An 18,343-nucleotide genomic window follows, 5' to 3' on the forward strand; every position below is an offset into this window, starting at 1 on the left:
GTACAAGCATTTCACGGACATCAAAATGAATAGTTTCCCCCAGTGATCCCTTTAGTGGTATGTTCATGTGTGCACAAACAGCAAAATTAAACCATTCCCTCAACAACCCTTCCACTATTTTTCTGCGGGATACATAACCAGTAAAATGACACCAAAATTAACTCTTTCCTCCCAATGAGCCTTCCAGTAGTTTATCCATGCATGCACAAGCACTTCACAGAGACCAAAATGAAACCACAATTTGCCCATGTAAGCACAATCAGTCAACTGACCAAAATGAAACATTTGCCCCAACGACTCCTCCAGCAGATTGCCCATGTATGCACAATCACTCAGTTGACATCAAAATGAAACCTCTCCCCCATAACCCCTTTAGCAGTTTGTCTATATATGCACCACTACTAACACCAAAATGTAGCATTTCCCCAAACAATCCCTTCATTTGTATGTCAATATATATGCACAAACACCAAAATGAAAACTTCCCCCCAAGGACCCTTCCAGTAGCTGTCCCAGGAAGGCAGAACCATTCAAGTGACGTAAAAATTAACACTTCTCTCAATGACCCTCCCAGTAGTTTTTCCGTGTATGAACAAGAAGTGAAATGATACCAAAATGAAACATTTCACCAATGACCCCTGGAAATGTTCACCGATGGATGCACAATCACTGAAATGAAAATTTTCCCCCAACGAGCTTTCAGGCAGTCTTAAAAGGTATACACAAGCTCTCAAATGAAAACAGCATCCTTTCCCCTAATGAGCCTCTTCATTAGCACACAAACACTGCTGCCCTATTCATGTGTGTGATACAATTGCAATAGCGATTAGAATAGGAGAAAAGAGAAATTAATAAAATACAAGGCACTAACACCTGCACCAATGCTGATGTTTTTATTTTAAATATGGGTCACTGGAAATGAACACTGCTCAGTCCTGCAAAAATTATGAAGTATGACTGAAAAATAAGACCCCTCTGCAGCAGGCGCTGAAAAGATGTTCCATCTTCTCTGAAGATCAGAAGTCAGTCGCACTATTCATATAGAGTATCTGAAAACAGGTGGTATTCTTGTAACTCACCTAATCCACTGTCCTAGGAGCCATCAAAGAGCCCCCCATAGGTGCCGTTACTGACAAACTGAATCAGTTTCGGATTGTTGATGGTAACATGCTGCTGTCCCTCCATTGGGGCTGCCAATTTGGTGGAACCGTGCTGAGTCTGACAAGGCATGATCTCCTATTGGTAGCCCACAGCTGCTTCTATAGAACAAGGCAAGGCACAAAAATAGCAGTGTACTACTGCTTCCCTAATGTGTGTTTAGAACTGTTTATACCATTATGTCATTGATTCAAAAATAATTAGTGTGTACAGGAAAAGGAAACACCTTGTATCCACATCTGATTTAATTTGTGAAGTAAAAAAAATCACTCTCAGTAATTCATTCCATCTTGTTAGTCCTACACCATACACTTGCCCTAGACAGTGACCTTTTGTGCATGCCTCTAAGGTGTCATTTCTGAGGAACATTAAAGGAGTAATGACCCCTCTGTCCACACACAAGCTGCAGGGATCTTCTGTGCACATCTCAAGTTTGACTGTGAGGAAAATTAAAGAAATAATGACCACAGTATCCCTGGCCACCACACAAACGGTAGAAATTTCTGTGCTCACTTCTGAGTCAGGTCAGTTTTAGACTAGGTGGGACCCACAGCCGAGGATGCTACTAAGCCACTTATAGGCACACACAGCTTCTATGAACAATAATTTTACAACAATAAGCATTCACAATTTAAATTATAATAAATTAGATAAATACAAAAACATTGGTTAAAAATCTATACAAGGTATATGACAATCATTTAATAGTTAGAGAAATTGTAGCCAGTTTGTAGAGAAATTAAAGGTAAATTAATCAAATACAAATAGGAATTCCAATATGAAGTGAAGGAAGAATAGGCTTATGGTATATTTAGAGAGAAAGTCAAGGAAGATAATTAGATAGCAGTAAGGAGATATAAGGAATGAAAGGATACCTGTTCACATTTAGGGATATAGTTTATCCTGCCTGGATTTGAGCAAGAACAGCACTGGATCACAATGACTGACTGGGAACATATAACATATATATGAAGCCTTATATTCAGTTGCTGAAGACATTTTGTTATGTTCTTGCATGCAGTACCACAATATGAAGGCAAAGTGCTGCAAACATTTAATACAAGGGGATTTGCCAAACCAGAAGGTCCAAACAAGAAGGACAGACAAAAAGAGGAGCCTGGAGTAAACTGACCTTTAAACATGCAAGATCAATATAACACATGACTTAAAGCAATCAATAACAATACATTTTTTAACAAATTCTAGTAATTTGAATAAACGGGCTGCTAATACTTTAAAGATTAAACTTTCACCAGACTTGAAATGAAGTACTCTGTTCATGCAGGGCCTCACACAGACATTAGTCTGCCAACAAAAATATTGGGCAGCTAACATTTTCTAAATTGCTACATCTAATTCCTCGTATCACTTTCCCCAATAGGAACAAAAACTCTTGTTATTATGAGGGCCTTGTATAGCATAAATATATTCATATATTTGCCATTTTAGCATTTTTGTATATGTGTGCCACATTGAGTAATTTGCCACGTATGTGACATCAGTATCACAAGTAAAAATCCAGGTGATCCATAACTTTTTCACTTGCACAGGAGTAACACTGGCCATCCTTTGTAAATGTAGAATAATAGTATGGTGTGAATTTTAGCTGCTTGGACTGAAAACATTCTTCTTTAATCTTTCAGATTTGCAGTTTTCTTATTAAAATTCTGATTGGTCCCCAATGATATTAAAAACATTTGGATAAACATTTAATTTCTACAACAGTTTTAATAGCCTTTTATTCAACAGTATATGTTGAAAGCACTGCTTCCATCCTACCACCAGCATTACTGTTCGCACTGTTGGTCAACTTCACGGCCTGATGGTCAAGATTGTTTGTTATAGCAGCAATTTTTTTCTACCGTTAACAGGATAATTTCTTGCTGTAAGCCATGCCTATTATGCATCACTCTGAATTATTTTCGCCAGCTGTAAAATGACCAACCCTCAAAGCCTGGCCATGAACCATACTGAATTTTATGTGCCGTGAGTGCATACTGTCATAATGCATCAAAGTGGTATTACTCATCTCTTTCTTCATAGGTTTATGCCATCAACCTCTTTGTATTAAAGTCTTTATAAATATAAATACCTATACATGCAACAGCTTGATTACTATAGCGAAAAATTCAAACACGGTTTCACAGATATTTATATTTTTGAATAAAGTAAAATGTGTGGAAAAATGAAAGGAAAATACTTATACTCTTTACAAAGCCAACCAAAAACAAATTACAAGCAGAATTATATTAATAACTTAGCACCTGGAGAAAGACCAGCTTAACACTTTCCCAAATGGGTCTATATTATATCATCGAACACTTAAAAAAGCGAACGCTGAGTGATCGACCTAATTTAAGTGAAAGCTTACAATCTCGAACTGTCAGATCAGTGATTTTTTTTCCCAAGGAAAAAATCGCTGATCCAAAACACATGCACACAACACAAGCACACCAAACAAACAGAAATCCACACACATACACCTAAAATCTGATACCTAACCCTACATTAAACTATGCACACACCACTAACTACCCACTTACCTTAACCCAAACCCTAACCCTAAGGTCCATCACTATTGCGCACTCACCTCACCCGCTCCCTAACCCTAACTCACTTAAATCTGCCCTAACCCTCATGTCCACTCAATTGCACACACACCTAGCCCGAGCCCTAACCCTAACTCACCTAAATCACCCTAACAGTCACATCCACACAATCACACACTTACCTGAATCCGACCGGTAACTTTCCACCATAACACTGAAAATACTGAAGCAACAGAAACGAACAAACAAATTCTTTCCCTAGGAAAAAAATTTGACTTTCTGCTGCTTCGATATTTTGCAGTTTCGCTTAAAATAAGTTTGATCAATCAGCGTTCGTTTTTTTAAGCGTTCGAGGATATAATATAGACCCTCCCAAATTGTACCTACTTTGATACAGTGTGCAAATTGAATACCTACTGTGATGATATGAGGTAGCACAATCTTTGCCAGGGAGAGTAGGGCAGTGCATGTATAATGTATGTTGGCATAGCTAGCTGGAGTTTTGTAAAGAATTCTATGTCATTTGACTATCACACTGATTTGTACAAATGCTTGTGTTAAAATGTATTTGTAAAGCTGCTTGTGTTAAAAATGCATCAAGAGTGGGTCCTGCTGGACATAATAGAGATATCCATGCATGTCAGACAGTATTATTATAACTGGTTAAATGTGTATGTTTTAACAGAGAAATCTGGAAGGGAAGAGGTTAATCTCAGTCCAACTAATTTTGAAAAATAGGTTGAAAATTAAATGGGTTGGGTTAGGTCAGAACGATTTTATCTTACATGTCTGATTTCTGCCAGAGACAAAAATGTCTGGGAAAAACCAGGACTAAGAATCTTACTATCTTGTCCTTAGGGGTGAACTAATTGCTACCCTGGAAAGTTGGATGTTTTTGAAATTGTTTTATAGCTTTCAGATTCTGCAGCAGATCTTAGCAAAGCTCTGGGTGTGTATTCTTCCAGAGTCAGGTGACCAGATGTGATGCCATTCTATAACCAGCAGTAAAATGATTCTTTAGATATTCGTGAGAGATATGACCAAACTCTTGCAGCAGCACTTTGTTCTTTGGAACTTGACAGGAAAGATTTCTTACAGATATCTCACATAACCACACACCTCATCTTGCCTTGCTGTAGTAAGTAATTTAACTAGGGAACAGTAATTTTTAGTCAGGAAAATATAGTGAGATTAGTTAAGTATTGTTTTTCTGCATCTGTGTGACTCTATCCAACTGTTATATCTCCTGTGATTGAAACTCTGCTGTTTATTGTAACTATTCAATATTTTCATGCTTTCTATTTTATTTATTAAATATTTCTGTACATTTCATTGCATGTTATCTTTTAAAGTATACTTTTAACATCTTAAGAGTACTTATGCTCATTTTAGTGACACTGGCCACTCCTGAAAGCCTTGCTGCAATGGTGAAACTCTACCATTTATATTAGTATTAATTTTACTCAGTATAATTGGGTACCCTTGTAAGAGCCTTAGAATAGCTGACTAGTGGCAGTGTGATTACTTTATAGTCCAGGCAGATGGGGCACAGCTGGTAAATCTATGCCAGCCTTTCCCAGGTGTGTGTGGATCAAATATTCAAATGCATGTGCCAGCTACTTGGAGCAGGGACACAGAGCTCCAAAGTTGTCAGTGTTGAGTCTTGTTTGGAGCCTGGAGAGAGACAGAGTCCAGCCCCAGGTCTGGAGTGTGTTCTTTTAAGGGAAACTGTGCTTGGTGCAGACAGCTGCATCTGAAAATACTGTGTGTATCCACTGTTGTTCCTAGTGGTCATCCCTCACCTGTGTCAGTGGTGAGGATTGAGGCTCCTTGATTACTGGCCTGGAGTAGGAACTGTCACACCTACTTCACTGAAACCTCTAGTATAATTGCCAGTTGTACTTTCAAGTGATAATTTAGTTTCACAAAAGATGAAAAAAGAAAACAAAGTTCCTCAGAAGTGTCTGCTTAAAAGATTATAACAGTGGAAATCTGTATAAAATCTCCAGGACTCTCAACTCATTACATCTGAGCGACACCTTCAATTGAACTTGCAGTTAACTCCTACTGATGCCTCTAGGTGTCAAATATTGCTTGTTCATATTTGCATCAGTAATTCCAAAACCATGCTATGCACAAGGTTTCATCTTAAAGCTAAACAATGGCAAACTTGACTGCATTAATATTTGACCTGTGTCTAGTGCAGGTAAATCAATATTAACCATTGTTTTTATGATATTAATTTATATAAATAAAATGTTCACACTTTCCTAAATATCTCATCCATCAAGCAACACAGATAGAACTCCTTAGCCTCATATAAAAGCTCTCAGCTAAATGAGTAAAATGCTGCTGACAGTGTGTGTAACTTGAGTGGTTTCTGAGATATTGTAAGTTGTTTACAAAATATTACAAATGTAATAGTTATTGTGACAAAATTAAGTTTATGACGTAGAACCTAAACAATACTACCACTATAAAAATAGTTTGTCATTTGCATTTACTTCATAACCACTATGGTTCCAGAGATATGAACATAAATGTGAGGACAATTTGATTCTGTCCAGAGGCTTAGGCTCTGCCCATTGGAACTTACCCTGCAAAATTCCTGAGCTCTGTTGGAGCAATGGAGTTAAAGTAAATTGCTGTAGCCAATCAGAATCAGGAACAGAAAGCCTTGCCTGACCCTTGTGATGATTTTTGTTTTTTAAACCAACTCACAGGGAAGACAGGTAGCCAAGGAGCTCCTTAAGGCTAGCTCAGAAGCAGAACTGTGCTCAAACAGGTCCAAGCTGCTACTTTTACAAGCTGAGTATCCTCAAGGCAACTAAGAGAACTTCAAATAATAACTTCAGCAAACTCAGAGGCAATGACCAGAGATGGCACTGCTGCAAAAAGACCAAAAGGTCAGCATCAATGGACCCACAAACTCTCCAACTAAAATTCTTAGCAAATTGGCATGCATTTTAAAAAAATAATTTACTTGGTAAAATTGTAGCAGAACAAACCATTGTATCATGTAAAGATTTTACATGGAAGCTAAAACCTAAATGATTTAGGATGATATTTTAATAAACAGTATTCCAATGCTGTGCTACAGGTTTCGAAATATATGGGTCTCTCTAATCCAGTTGTGTACCCCTTTCTTTGCTATTTTAGAACTTAGCTGTGATATGAAATAAGACAGTCTAATTTTTTGTTCAGTTTAATGCAACTGAAGAAATTAGCTTGATTAAGTTTACAAGAAGGGAAAAATATTAGAATTGTGAAGACAAGATATGAGGGAGCATTGTATTAATGAATACTGCTGTATACGTTGATGTTATGGAATAATTATTCACTGACACTTTCACCCATGACAGTCATCTGCAACTATTAAATAGCCAGCCAGCCATATAAGTGAGTGGCAAAAAAAAATGTCATCCACTAAAGAGCTACCTAAGAACATGGCCAAAAATCAGCGTGGAAACTTGTCAGCTGATGGGAAAAATACATGCAGGTTTTTCGGACAAAAAAAAAATGTATTGAAAACTGTGTTAATTGAGGAGGGAAAGAATGATTTCCGTTGATTTTTCTAAAGGTTGAACCAAAAAAAAAAAATCACTGAACAAAAGGCGGTCCACACAGCCTATCTGAACCTCGCCAAGGCCTTTGACACCATCCCCCACTCTGGAATCCTGGGCATAAATCCCTACATCACTCGATGGGTTGCCAGCTGGCTTACTGACAGAACCCAGACTGTAAAAGTAGCCGACTCCAAATCCAGCTCCAGACACGTGGAGTACCTCAGGATTCAGCCTAGGACGGCACTTGTTTGGCACCTACTTCTCTGAAGTACAGGCCAACACTAAGGGACTCTAACAAAGTTATTATTGAATCCCCAAATTATGTGGATATTCTGCAGAAGGGCCTTACAGAAACAGATGCTTGGTGCCAGAGCCATGGGCTCAAGCTTAATGCCAAGAAATGTATAGTTATCCTCTTTGGAAAAAAACATGTACCCATGAATTACCACATAGGTGGCAGTACACTAAATACCGAAAGTGTGATGAGAGACTTAGGGACACAGGTGGACAGTGGTCTCACCTTTGATAACCATGTCCCCACAACAGTCAGTGCTACTCTGAAATGTAATGGAAGTTTGATCCAGAGGTCAGGAATACTTTGGGATATGACTACCACACCAATGACTCTTATTTATCTGCTGATGAAGGATTAGTTCTTTTTACACGTTAGATGTACCATTAGCTCTGCAAAGGAATAGGAGATCAAACAGGGTTGGATCTTTTCACAGCATGAAAGGCTAGATCTAGATCTCAGTGGAGGAGTCTGTAGAAGACTGAGTACATAGAAATGGCTGCAAGTTTCTCCTGATAACTAGGATTTTTGAGGCCACTGATCTTTCTGGTTATGAATCTCTAAGGTCTCTCATGTTGTGTGATATGTTTAGGTAAATACATGCCAAAAGGTGCATTATATTTAATAATGGATTTGATAAGTTGCGAGTAAAGGGGAATTGAGGCTTATTTGGATCTGGTGTAGATGCCTTTGAAAATTAGCTGTGCTAGAGGAAAGGCTGTTTGAACTACTGTGGAGACATGATGGTCAAATAAGGAGCTTTCAACATGAATAGCCAGATCCCTTACAACAGTGTCTGATTGGAGGAGCTATCAACATGAGTGGCCAGATCCCTTACAACAGGGTCTGATTGGAGGAAGTGCATCTGCTATACAGTAAGTGAAACTGTTTTATTTACCAAAATGAAGTATGCTAAATTTTTTTAAATTTAATTTGAGACCATTGTCTATACATCAGTTTTTAACATAGTCTAAGCCAGGTTGGAACAACTGAGTCAGTTGAAGATCAAACCAACACACAGTTTAGTGCCAGCTGCAAATAAAGTAAACCATAGGCCAGAAGTCTGAGAAATATATGACAAATAGGAGAGAACTCAAAACTGAGCCCTGTGGTACACCACGGGTAACTGTTTTGCTTTCAGAAGTAGCACCTGCTACTCCAACCACGTGGGTTCTGTCAGACAACCAGTTAACTATCCATCACACAATATAAGGATTTATATTCAGATTTGCAAGTCTGTCAGTAATGCTTGCATGGAGAATAGTGTCAAAGGGCTTGGCTAAGTCTGGTTATGCTGTACGCACTGCATAACCACTTTCCACTGCTTCAGTTTCTTTCTCAAATAAATTAATGAGGGCCTTCCTTTGATAAGGGTCCAGGGTTGAGAGATTTTCAATGCCCAGATTAATGAAGTCTTGAGATAACGTGCTCCATAGCTTTACCTATGAGGCTAGTGAGACTAATGGAACTTTTGTTGGTTTGTAGTTACCAGGGTCCTTGGTTGGGCCACAGTTGTGTAATGGCATTACACAGTGCAGTGCACTGTGCATGCATAGTTCAGTAGCACAAAAAGTATTGTGTAACACAGCAAATGGCATACAAACATAACATTTCCGATGAGGAATCAGACATATGAAATCTAGCAGATATGACTGTTCTGAAGCATGTTGTCATTGTTTTCTTGTGAAGTAAGATTACCTTAAAACATTCATGTCAAACTCTGTTAATCTCTACCAATAGGTGTAAACTGAAATTGGGTCACTTGGGATCAGCACTCTTTCCTGGTTAACACATTTTAAATAAAATCAAAATTAATCTACATCTCTCTTTCAGTTACACAGCTGTTAAATGAAGGTTCTTCCATTATGTGTACAGTAATTATACTTATAGCATATGTACCTATCCTATTTCGAACAATAATTTTTTCATCTGTATTAAAATAATATTTCAGATTTGCCCTGGTCATTAATAAGAATTGGTTTACATCCAAAATTAAAAACTTTTGGTTTACCTTAAAAATGTACTGATTTTCTACAACAGTTTAATAGCTTTTAACTCAGCAGTGCACTAAAATAATTGATTTCATCCTACAAGTATCATTACTATCAAAACTCTGTTGCAAAACGTTATCACTTTGCAGTCTAGCTTGATAAAGCATTCATCAGAAGTTATAGTAGCAGTAGTGTGTGCTGTGGTTGTAAAAATGCACATTTTTGCTATAAACAATGGTTTTACATAGTTATTTCTTTATGAAAAATGTCTTCATCGGATGTAAAATTAACAATAAAAGCATGGCCCTAAATTATACTGGCTTTTAAAAAGTCATCTAAGTGCATACAGTCTTAATGCAACAATCTTGCCTTTGAATGTTTAACAGCATCTTTATATCTAAATAATATCTAAAAATTTGACAGCATTACCTCTGATACTGAAAAGTACTAGCATTTCAATATTTTCATTGAATTTCAAAGTAATAGGTAACATACCTGCCTTTAGTGTAGAAGACCGTGGGTAGTGTCCCCACCCCAGGCAGATGGATTAATTTCCAGTACTGACACTAAGTGCAGCAGAAGTGAAATGCTGCACACTCAGGTGTGCTGTCCTTTGGAGGAAGTGTTAAATTGAGGCCCTATCTGCCTGACTTAGTGGTAGATGTAAAATATCGCATGTCGCTTAGAGTAGAGAAGTTCTTCAGTGTCCTGGCCAAGTTCCTGTTAGTACGAGTACCAGCTTGGGTCTCCCCAAAAAAACAGACCATTGGCTTAGTGAGACTAACCTGGTCATCAAAGTGTAATTAAATTGTATTCTACATTTCAGTATATTATCTCATGTGAAAGATAAACCATGATTAAAGCAACCATAATGCAGAATGCCAGGGGAAGAAAGGCATTCAGAAGTGCAGTCTTGCCTTCCCAGTAGCCCACCACATTACAATTATTGTGCTTACCTGGTTTCTGATGCCTTATTGATAGCAGACTAGGTTTTATGCTTGGTAAACAGAAATAAGCTGCTCTCATCCATGTACAGTATTTGGACTATGACAGCCTTGGAAAAGACCATCTAAGACTAATTCCATGAAAGAACAGTGGCCTGTTTCATCTGAGAGAGACTCTGGTTTCTTCCCATGAACTTGTGCATCTTTCAACAAAGATGCAGATCTGTTGTGTTCATAACATTTAGTCTTTTTAGGGTGCAAACAAAAAAAAAGGAGGGGGTATCAATCCATTCCATAGCTTGAGTGTTTGACTAGCTAACAACATCATTCCTCAAAAAGAAACTAGCAAAGAAAGAGGGAAAAACACAGGAAGCCAGGGAGAACCAACATGCGAAGATTGTTGGGCCACAAAACTTATGCCAGTCCTGCATTAGCCTGAAGGTGTCTGCTGCAGCAAGGCTCATTTAATATGTTCCATGGACCATATCTAGCTGTGACCTACCTAGTCCTTGAGCCCACTGATGTCTGGACCTAAACTGTACCAGAAAAAAATTTTTAGGGATTTTTTTGTTGTTTTTATTTTAAAAAGCAATGTCGTTTGGGCTGGAGTCATTGGACAGACCTCAGTGAATGGTATCCTCTTTGATGACATGTTAATTACTATTTGCTGAGGTACTAAAATACTTTAAAAAAGACTATACATCTTTACCCTTGTCTATATATTTATAGCTGTATCTATCTAGATACAGACCGAGAGAGATGCAGCTCTACTTTATGCATTATTGTATTATGACATTCAGTTATCTCTGTGTAATTTCTGTGTGGTGTTTCCATTTGTTTTCCTGCGTTAGTCCATCTTTAGCCCAAGTCATAGCTGGAAAGGGCCTTGCAGCTCGTCTGCTAACCTGGTTAAACAGGCAGTGCAAAATAAGATGAACAAATCACAGCTTAAATTCAGTGACCTTGGTACTCTTAAATTCTTTTGAATGAGAAATGAATATTATCTGTTACCAGCTCAGTCAAGAGAAGGAGGAAAATCTGAATTTAACAACAGTGATGCACCAGAATTCAACTTCAGAGCATAACTAGGATTTATGTTGTAAGGAAAGGGATGTGCTTCACAGGACAGGTAGCTTACATCCTTCTAAGTTGGGAACTGCTGATTGAGGGCTCAGTGTCTGTTATTCTAAAAGTGTATTAGTTCTGGTTTAAGCACTTGGGCTTCAGGCCAGTTATTTTACATTAAGAAGGATCGCGGTCTGCACTCTTGTGGGAGGAGAGGCTGGACTCTGCCCTTCTGAGCTGGGAATTTCTGGTTAAAGGCTTATAGTGCCTGCATATTCTAACTGTTTCTTACTGAAATTGGTACACCTTGTTTGCTGTAGCATAGACTAGATCCAGGCCTGCTGAATTTAGCTTTGTTTGTATGCTTGTTGTTTATTTCCCTGAAACGCTAATTCCACCTAAAACGCGGCCTTTTAGCACTTCTGTGGATCCCTAGTGATATCTGCATTGCTTACTGTACTTATTTCCTTGTTTCACTTGAAAGTTACTGTTTGTCGTTTTTGCATTTAAGTTACCTGTAACACATTGCATTTAAGTTACCTGGCACTTGCTCACTAAAGCAATTATACAAGTCAGCTCTAAAAAATTAAAAGCACTACACCCTCACAAACTCCCCTTGAGTACCTTGTTCCCCATTGGCCCTTTTTTTCAATTATAAAGGAATTCCCAATACTATTCTAGCATGTCCAAAGGTCAGTTGTCAATCTCCTCTCCGGTCCAGCTGGTGAATCTGGGAATCTTGAGGCAATGTTACAACTGCCTCATGCACACAGACAACCCTCTCCTCCTCCCAACAAATTCCAACACATGTGAGAGATGCAACCATATTAGCCAAACTGGAGGCTAAGCTCTCTCATCTCAGTACTGGCGTAACCAGTCAGGAGGAGAAGGAAACCACACTCACTACAATTCCAGTCTCACATAGACCTACCATGACAACAAACCAAACACATAAACACACAAAAACATACTCGGAGGCTCTAAATAAAAATCTGCCTAAGCAGCAGGGACCTCCAAAGCAGACACCCAAGCAACCGCTACCCCAAAAGAAAACACGTGCAACACATAGCTCACAAAGCCAGTGTGCCTAACAGTCACAGCCCTTAAGGCTAAACAACACACCTGATACACTTGTAATAGGTGACTCTATCGTCAGGCACACTGGCATCCCGCTCACCAGGCTAAACAAGGAGAAGGTCACGGTGAGCTGCCTGTCCGGCGCTAGGATCCGCCACATAACACAAGCACTCAGGTCACTCAAAGGCAAGTACAAATATGACTCAGTCATTGTCCATGCTGGTGTGAATGACCTGAGACGTACCTCCCTGGACTACATGAAAAGAGACAGAAAATCTCTCTGAGCATGTAGCCCAGGCCAGTATGACCCTGACCTTGAGTAGCATCTTACCCTCACCAAGAATGATGCCACAATATGAAGACAAGATGATCAATTTCAACAATTGGCTTAAGTATTGGTGTCATTCAAAAGGGATCCAATGCCTGTCAGCCTGGCATGACATGCTCGACAAGCCACGATGCTTCGCTAGGGACGGCTTGCACCTGTCACCCCTGGGCTTTCGGATATTGGCAAAGGCTCTTGCTACCCCCATAGTGCCTTTTTTAGGCAAGGCTCAAAAGACAAACCCACCTCCATAGGTATCACAAGGGATAAGAAACTAAGAGTAATGCTACTCAACGCCAGAAGTCTAAACCTCAAGATGCACGCACTCGAAACTCTCCTTAGCATGGAGAACATCGATATCTGTGCAGTAACAGAAACCTGGTTCAAGGCTCCCGAGAGCATCCCAGCACTACCAGGTTATACCTCATACCATGCTTTTCGACCCCCAAAACTTGGACCGAACCACAAAAGGAGGGGGAGTATCAATATTCGCCAAAAATACCCACACCTCCAGGTTGGTGGCACAGCACGAAGCATCAGAGACTATCCATGTGCAACTAACAGTGGGTAAAACTGCCTTCCAGTTTATAGCCTGCTACAGACCACCCTCCCAAACACAGGAACCCCACTCGGCCTTCCTGAGAATACTGGAAAATATGAAGGTCTCTCCAAACACCATTATATTGGGTGACTTCAACTACCCAAACATAGACTGGGAGCATTACTCTAGCTCCAACACCCTAGCCCAAAGGTTCCTAGAATTTATAAACTCAAATGCTATGGAACAACTTGTTACTACTCCCACAAGAGGGGAAAACATACTGGACCTGATCATCACCAACATGGGGACACTATGCTCCAGACCAGAAGTGTATCCCTCACTGGTAAGATCAGACCATAAACTAATCTCACTGGATATTCACATCCCGGCCCCACCCCCTGCCCAGAAAACCACAATGAAAAACTTCTCTAAAGCAAATTTCACACGCCTCAAAACCGAGGTGGAATCCTTCAAAGCCCCCGGGCCTGTGGAAAATACAGCCCAGACCGCAGAATCCTTTATAAACACATTCTATGAACACCTTCAGGAATGCATGGATCATGCAATCCCAAATAAAACCAAGACCCAATCCTCCAAAGGCAGACGTCCTGTCTGGTGGACCCCAGCCATAAACAAACTATACAATAGAAGGAGGAAGCTACTACATGATAGAGCAAAATCCCAAAAAGGGAAGGCATCTCTGATCAGTATTAGCAAAAAACTATGGGCACTCATAAAATCGTCTAAGGCCAGCTTTGAGAGAAAAATTGCACAGGACACTAAGGATAATCACAAGGCTTTCTTTAGTTATGTTAAGAACCTGCGTGGGAATTCCCAGATATGCTCAGAATTAGTCCAAAATGACAAAAAATACACCGCGCCCACAGACATTGCCAACATCCTAGCTGACAGATTCAGTGCAAACTTCTCCCCCCCCGTCCCCACCAAAAGGGCAAATATCTATCCCAACAGAGTGCTACCCCCCCTGACATCTCAGATGCTCAGGTAAGAGCCGCCCTCTCCAAAGCAAAAAACACAGCATCAATGGGACCAGATGGGTGTCCCGGGCTGCGTCCTACATGAACTCCAAGAAGAGCTAAACCCAAACATAAAACTACTGTTCAATCTTAGCCTTACTACAGGATATGTACCCAAAGAGTGGCGTACAGCAACAGTGGTCCCTCTCCACAAAGGTGGTGCCTCAATGGATCCTGGAAACTATCGCCCCATAAGCCTGACTAGCTTGGTCTGCAAAGCTATGGAAAGGATCATCATGGACCTCATAAATAAAGATATTGGGGACCTACAGACACTGGATCCTACCCAGTTTGGCTTTGTTAAGGGCAGATCCTGCCTCTTAAACCTGGTCGATTTCTTTGAAACAGTCACCAAGGCCGTTGACGAGGGGAAGGTGGTCCACACAGCCTACCTGGACCTCGCAAAAGCCTTCGATACAATACCCCACTCGGGCATTATAGATAAGCTCACCAGCTTAAATATAAACCCCTATGTCACTAGATGGGTTGCAAACTGGTTCAAGGACAGAACCCACATGGTTAGAATTGCTGGAGCCATGTCAGACTCCAAACCAGTTACAAGTGGCGTCCCACAAGGCTCAGTCCTGGGACCTCTCTTGTTCGGTATATATTTCTCGGTGGTACAGGCCAACACGGAAGGACTGTGGCTGACCAAGTTCACAGATGACTGCAAGCTGGGTGCCATAATCAACTCTCTAGCCGACACAAGCATCCTCCAAAAGGGCCTCATAGAAACAGACAACTGGTGCCAGAGCCATGGGCTCAAGCTAAACGCCAAAAAGTGTATAGTCATCCCCTTTGGCAAAATCAAAGTGCCCAAAAATTACCACATAGGTGGTAATCCATTAAGTACAAAAGAAGTCATTAGGGACCTGGGGACCCAAGGTGATAACAATCTCTCATTTGACAACCACGTGGCCAAAGTGGTTAGAAAAACATTTTATATAGCCCACCTAATCATGAAGGGATTCACATCTAGATCAGGGGAGGTCATCGTGCCTCTTTACTCATCCCTCATCAGGCCCATAATTGAGTACAATGCCCCCATTGGGATGTACCTTACCAGACACCTGCAGCAACTGGAAAGACCCCAAAAGTACCTCACCAAGAGGATCAAAGGGCTCAAACAGATGCCATATGCTGCCCGGTTAAAGAAACTCCAGCTTTAATTAGTGGCATACCGCCTGCTCAGAGGCGATCTGTGCCTGACGTATAAAGCCATGTGCAACCCCGAATTAATGGACATGCTGCACCTCAGAAAATCCAAATCCCATCGAGCTACGCGCTCGAGAGACTTTAACCTCAGCACTGAAATAAATAGAACATGCTGGAGGGACAGATTCATAACCCAGAGGCTCCCTTCACTGGAATAAAATCCCAGTCCAGGTTAGGCAGAGTCCCACATTGACTCTCTTCAAGAGGAATCTTGATGAGTGGATGGGAGATCGTAGGTTTACCCCGGCTATCACTTCTGTGTCACTGTTAGACAGAGGCACAGTATACTAACCTCAAAATAAGGCATAGCAAAATTAATTTAAAATGGGTGGCGAAAGCCAAACACACTCTGGCTCGGCTTATAAATGCCCTAGGGCAGATAGCCTAGTATGAACCTATGAACCTATATACAGATTGTGGCAGAGTTCGAGTCCAAACCTAGAAAATGCAGGCATCTTTAATTTACACCACCACCCATTTATTTGTTGAGCACAATACAGTGCCTTGGTGTGGGTTTTAAGCTGAAACATGAGAAAGGGACGGGCAGTAATTTAGATCCAAAAATTTGGGTAGAAGCTTGACCTACAGAAAGGAAGACAATCTATGTGACTTTTCTGTGGTAAGACTGGAGTGCGCAGTGTGTGGGGAATTGCACATAATCTACATATTTCATTTAAGACAACTTGAAGTACCTGTAATTAAGATGTAGTTACTCCCCTACAGATAATTTCACTGAGCATGTCCACCATTGTGCATGTGCTCACATGCCATAACGTAATTTACGATATATTTTATTGAGGGTATGAGAAGTCACAATGAAGAGATGAGGTGATAGTACCACTTTTTGCAGTGCCTCCTAAATGTGTGGTTGTGATTAGAAAATGCCATGTGTTTGTGCAGCATCCCAAGAATCAAAACTGCAGCAATATATGCTATCCACAGCAACATTACAGGGTTATTGCTTATCTAGCTTATTAGGCTGTTGGAAAATTCCTGTAACAGTTCAGTTTCCATATTCTAACTACTGAATGTGCATTAGGTCTTTACAACCTACATTTTTCTGATTTTTTTCTTTTTCTCTTCAGGTGTGCTCCTTTCAGTTCAGGACTTCTGTGAGAGGCAAATACTAGAAAAGGACTCTAAATCCATCAGCATTACTTATTATTGGCACTTTGGATATTGCACGTCTCTGCCAGAAGGAAGATGGTCTGTGGAACACATTAAAACAGTGCATAAGTCACTAGCCATCTATCTTTCGTATGATGTACATCTCACTTGGAATAAAAAGGCTTATGCTGCAAACTTGGCTAAGTGCAGGAGCAGGAAATCTGCATTTAACATTTTCAGTAAAATGCCTTTGACTGCACTGACATTAACTCCTGGTGGGTAGGCTTTTCTGTAGACAAGATATGCACTAAAATGAGCTCCAAGCACAGTTTATGATCTGCCTGGATTTAGTGTTTTTCACTGCAGGGAATACCACAAAACTATTCACTCTGCATCAATGTACAAACCACTTGATTTTTTTCATGGGTTGACTGAAGTCTTGGCCTAACAAATGTGTACGTTGGATAGAAAGTTTTAAATTGCTTTTAAACGTTAACTGCAGCTTTTTTTCTTAATGGGAGCTCAGTAAACTCCTGTCTCTCTCTGCTACCTGTGATAAACTATTGCCCTGATGTTAAGGGTTCTGAGAGAGAACAGGATGGGTTTATACAGATGCACAGATAGTAGCATGTTGTAACTTTCAGTGTTTTACAGTCTGTTTACTCAGGTTTGCCTAAGAGACATACCTCATTTCTGGTGGGTGTTCTTTACTTCCACTAGTTTGCATTGATGTATTTAAAAGTGATAATGCTTCCATTAAAAATTTAAAAAATCAATTGTCTTGTTTTATTATTTCAAAATGTTTTTGGCATAAAATGGTAGCATTTGCCTAAGTCATTGGATGCTATGTTGAATAACGATATTAAAACCAAAACGACTTCTGGTGCTTTGTGTTGTACTGCAGTACACCAGTTTCCAGGGGTCGGTAATCTACAAGATGACGTGTGTTCCTAAATTTGGAGGGGGTGGGGAAATTCATGATAGACCTGCTGTTGCATTGCCACTCTGGTTTGGTGTGTACAGTCTTCAAGCCATCCACTTAGTCTTGAGTAGTAGACAAGAGAAAATAATGTGCAATTCATTGTCAGGCTTTAACAATCTCAAGCTAAACTCCACAAACTTTTCAAAAGGAGAAGTGTAAAATAACATGTAATGGATTATGAAAGCTTTTGCATTTATAGGTAGGTACTAGGCTATCTGCCCGAGGGCATTTATAAGCCCCATTGATTAATTAACTGAGCCTCTGTCAAGAAGAGCCAATGAAGCAATACCAGGGGTGTATTTTCTGTTACCCATCCACTTGTCAAGGTTTCTGTTGAAGAGCGTTAATGAGGGGCTCTGCCTAATGTAGTTAGGAATTTTGTTCCAAAGCATGGGGAGTCTCTATGACAGGAATCTATCCCTCTAGCATGTTCTATTTATTGTTGTGGCGAGGTTTAGCTCACTAGAGCGAGTGACTCGGTTTTCTTTAGGTGG

At 40.1% G+C, this 18,343-nt stretch overlaps 1 protein-coding gene across 6 annotated transcripts in view; it reads left to right on the top strand.

The window, feature by feature from the left end:
* The window catches only part of IKBKE (inhibitor of nuclear factor kappa B kinase subunit epsilon), an 889,499-nt gene extending 871,856 nt beyond the window's left edge, over positions 1-17,643 (top strand). For all 6 annotated transcript variants that reach the window (XM_044076852.1, XM_044076857.1, XM_044076854.1 and 3 more), the window contains one exon: positions 16,846-17,643. In XM_044076852.1, coding sequence (XP_043932787.1) covers positions 16,846-16,876 — 31 coding nt within the window. In that variant the 3' untranslated portion in view covers positions 16,877-17,643. The remainder of the gene's footprint in view (positions 1-16,845) is intronic.
* The last annotated feature ends 700 nt before the right edge of the window (positions 17,644-18,343 follow it).

This window comes from Protopterus annectens, chromosome 7.part0 (assembly GCF_019279795.1).
Source record: "Protopterus annectens isolate FY-2018-M chromosome 7.part0, PAN1.0, whole genome shotgun sequence".
Classification (NCBI taxonomy): domain Eukaryota; kingdom Metazoa; phylum Chordata; order Ceratodontiformes; family Protopteridae; genus Protopterus; species Protopterus annectens.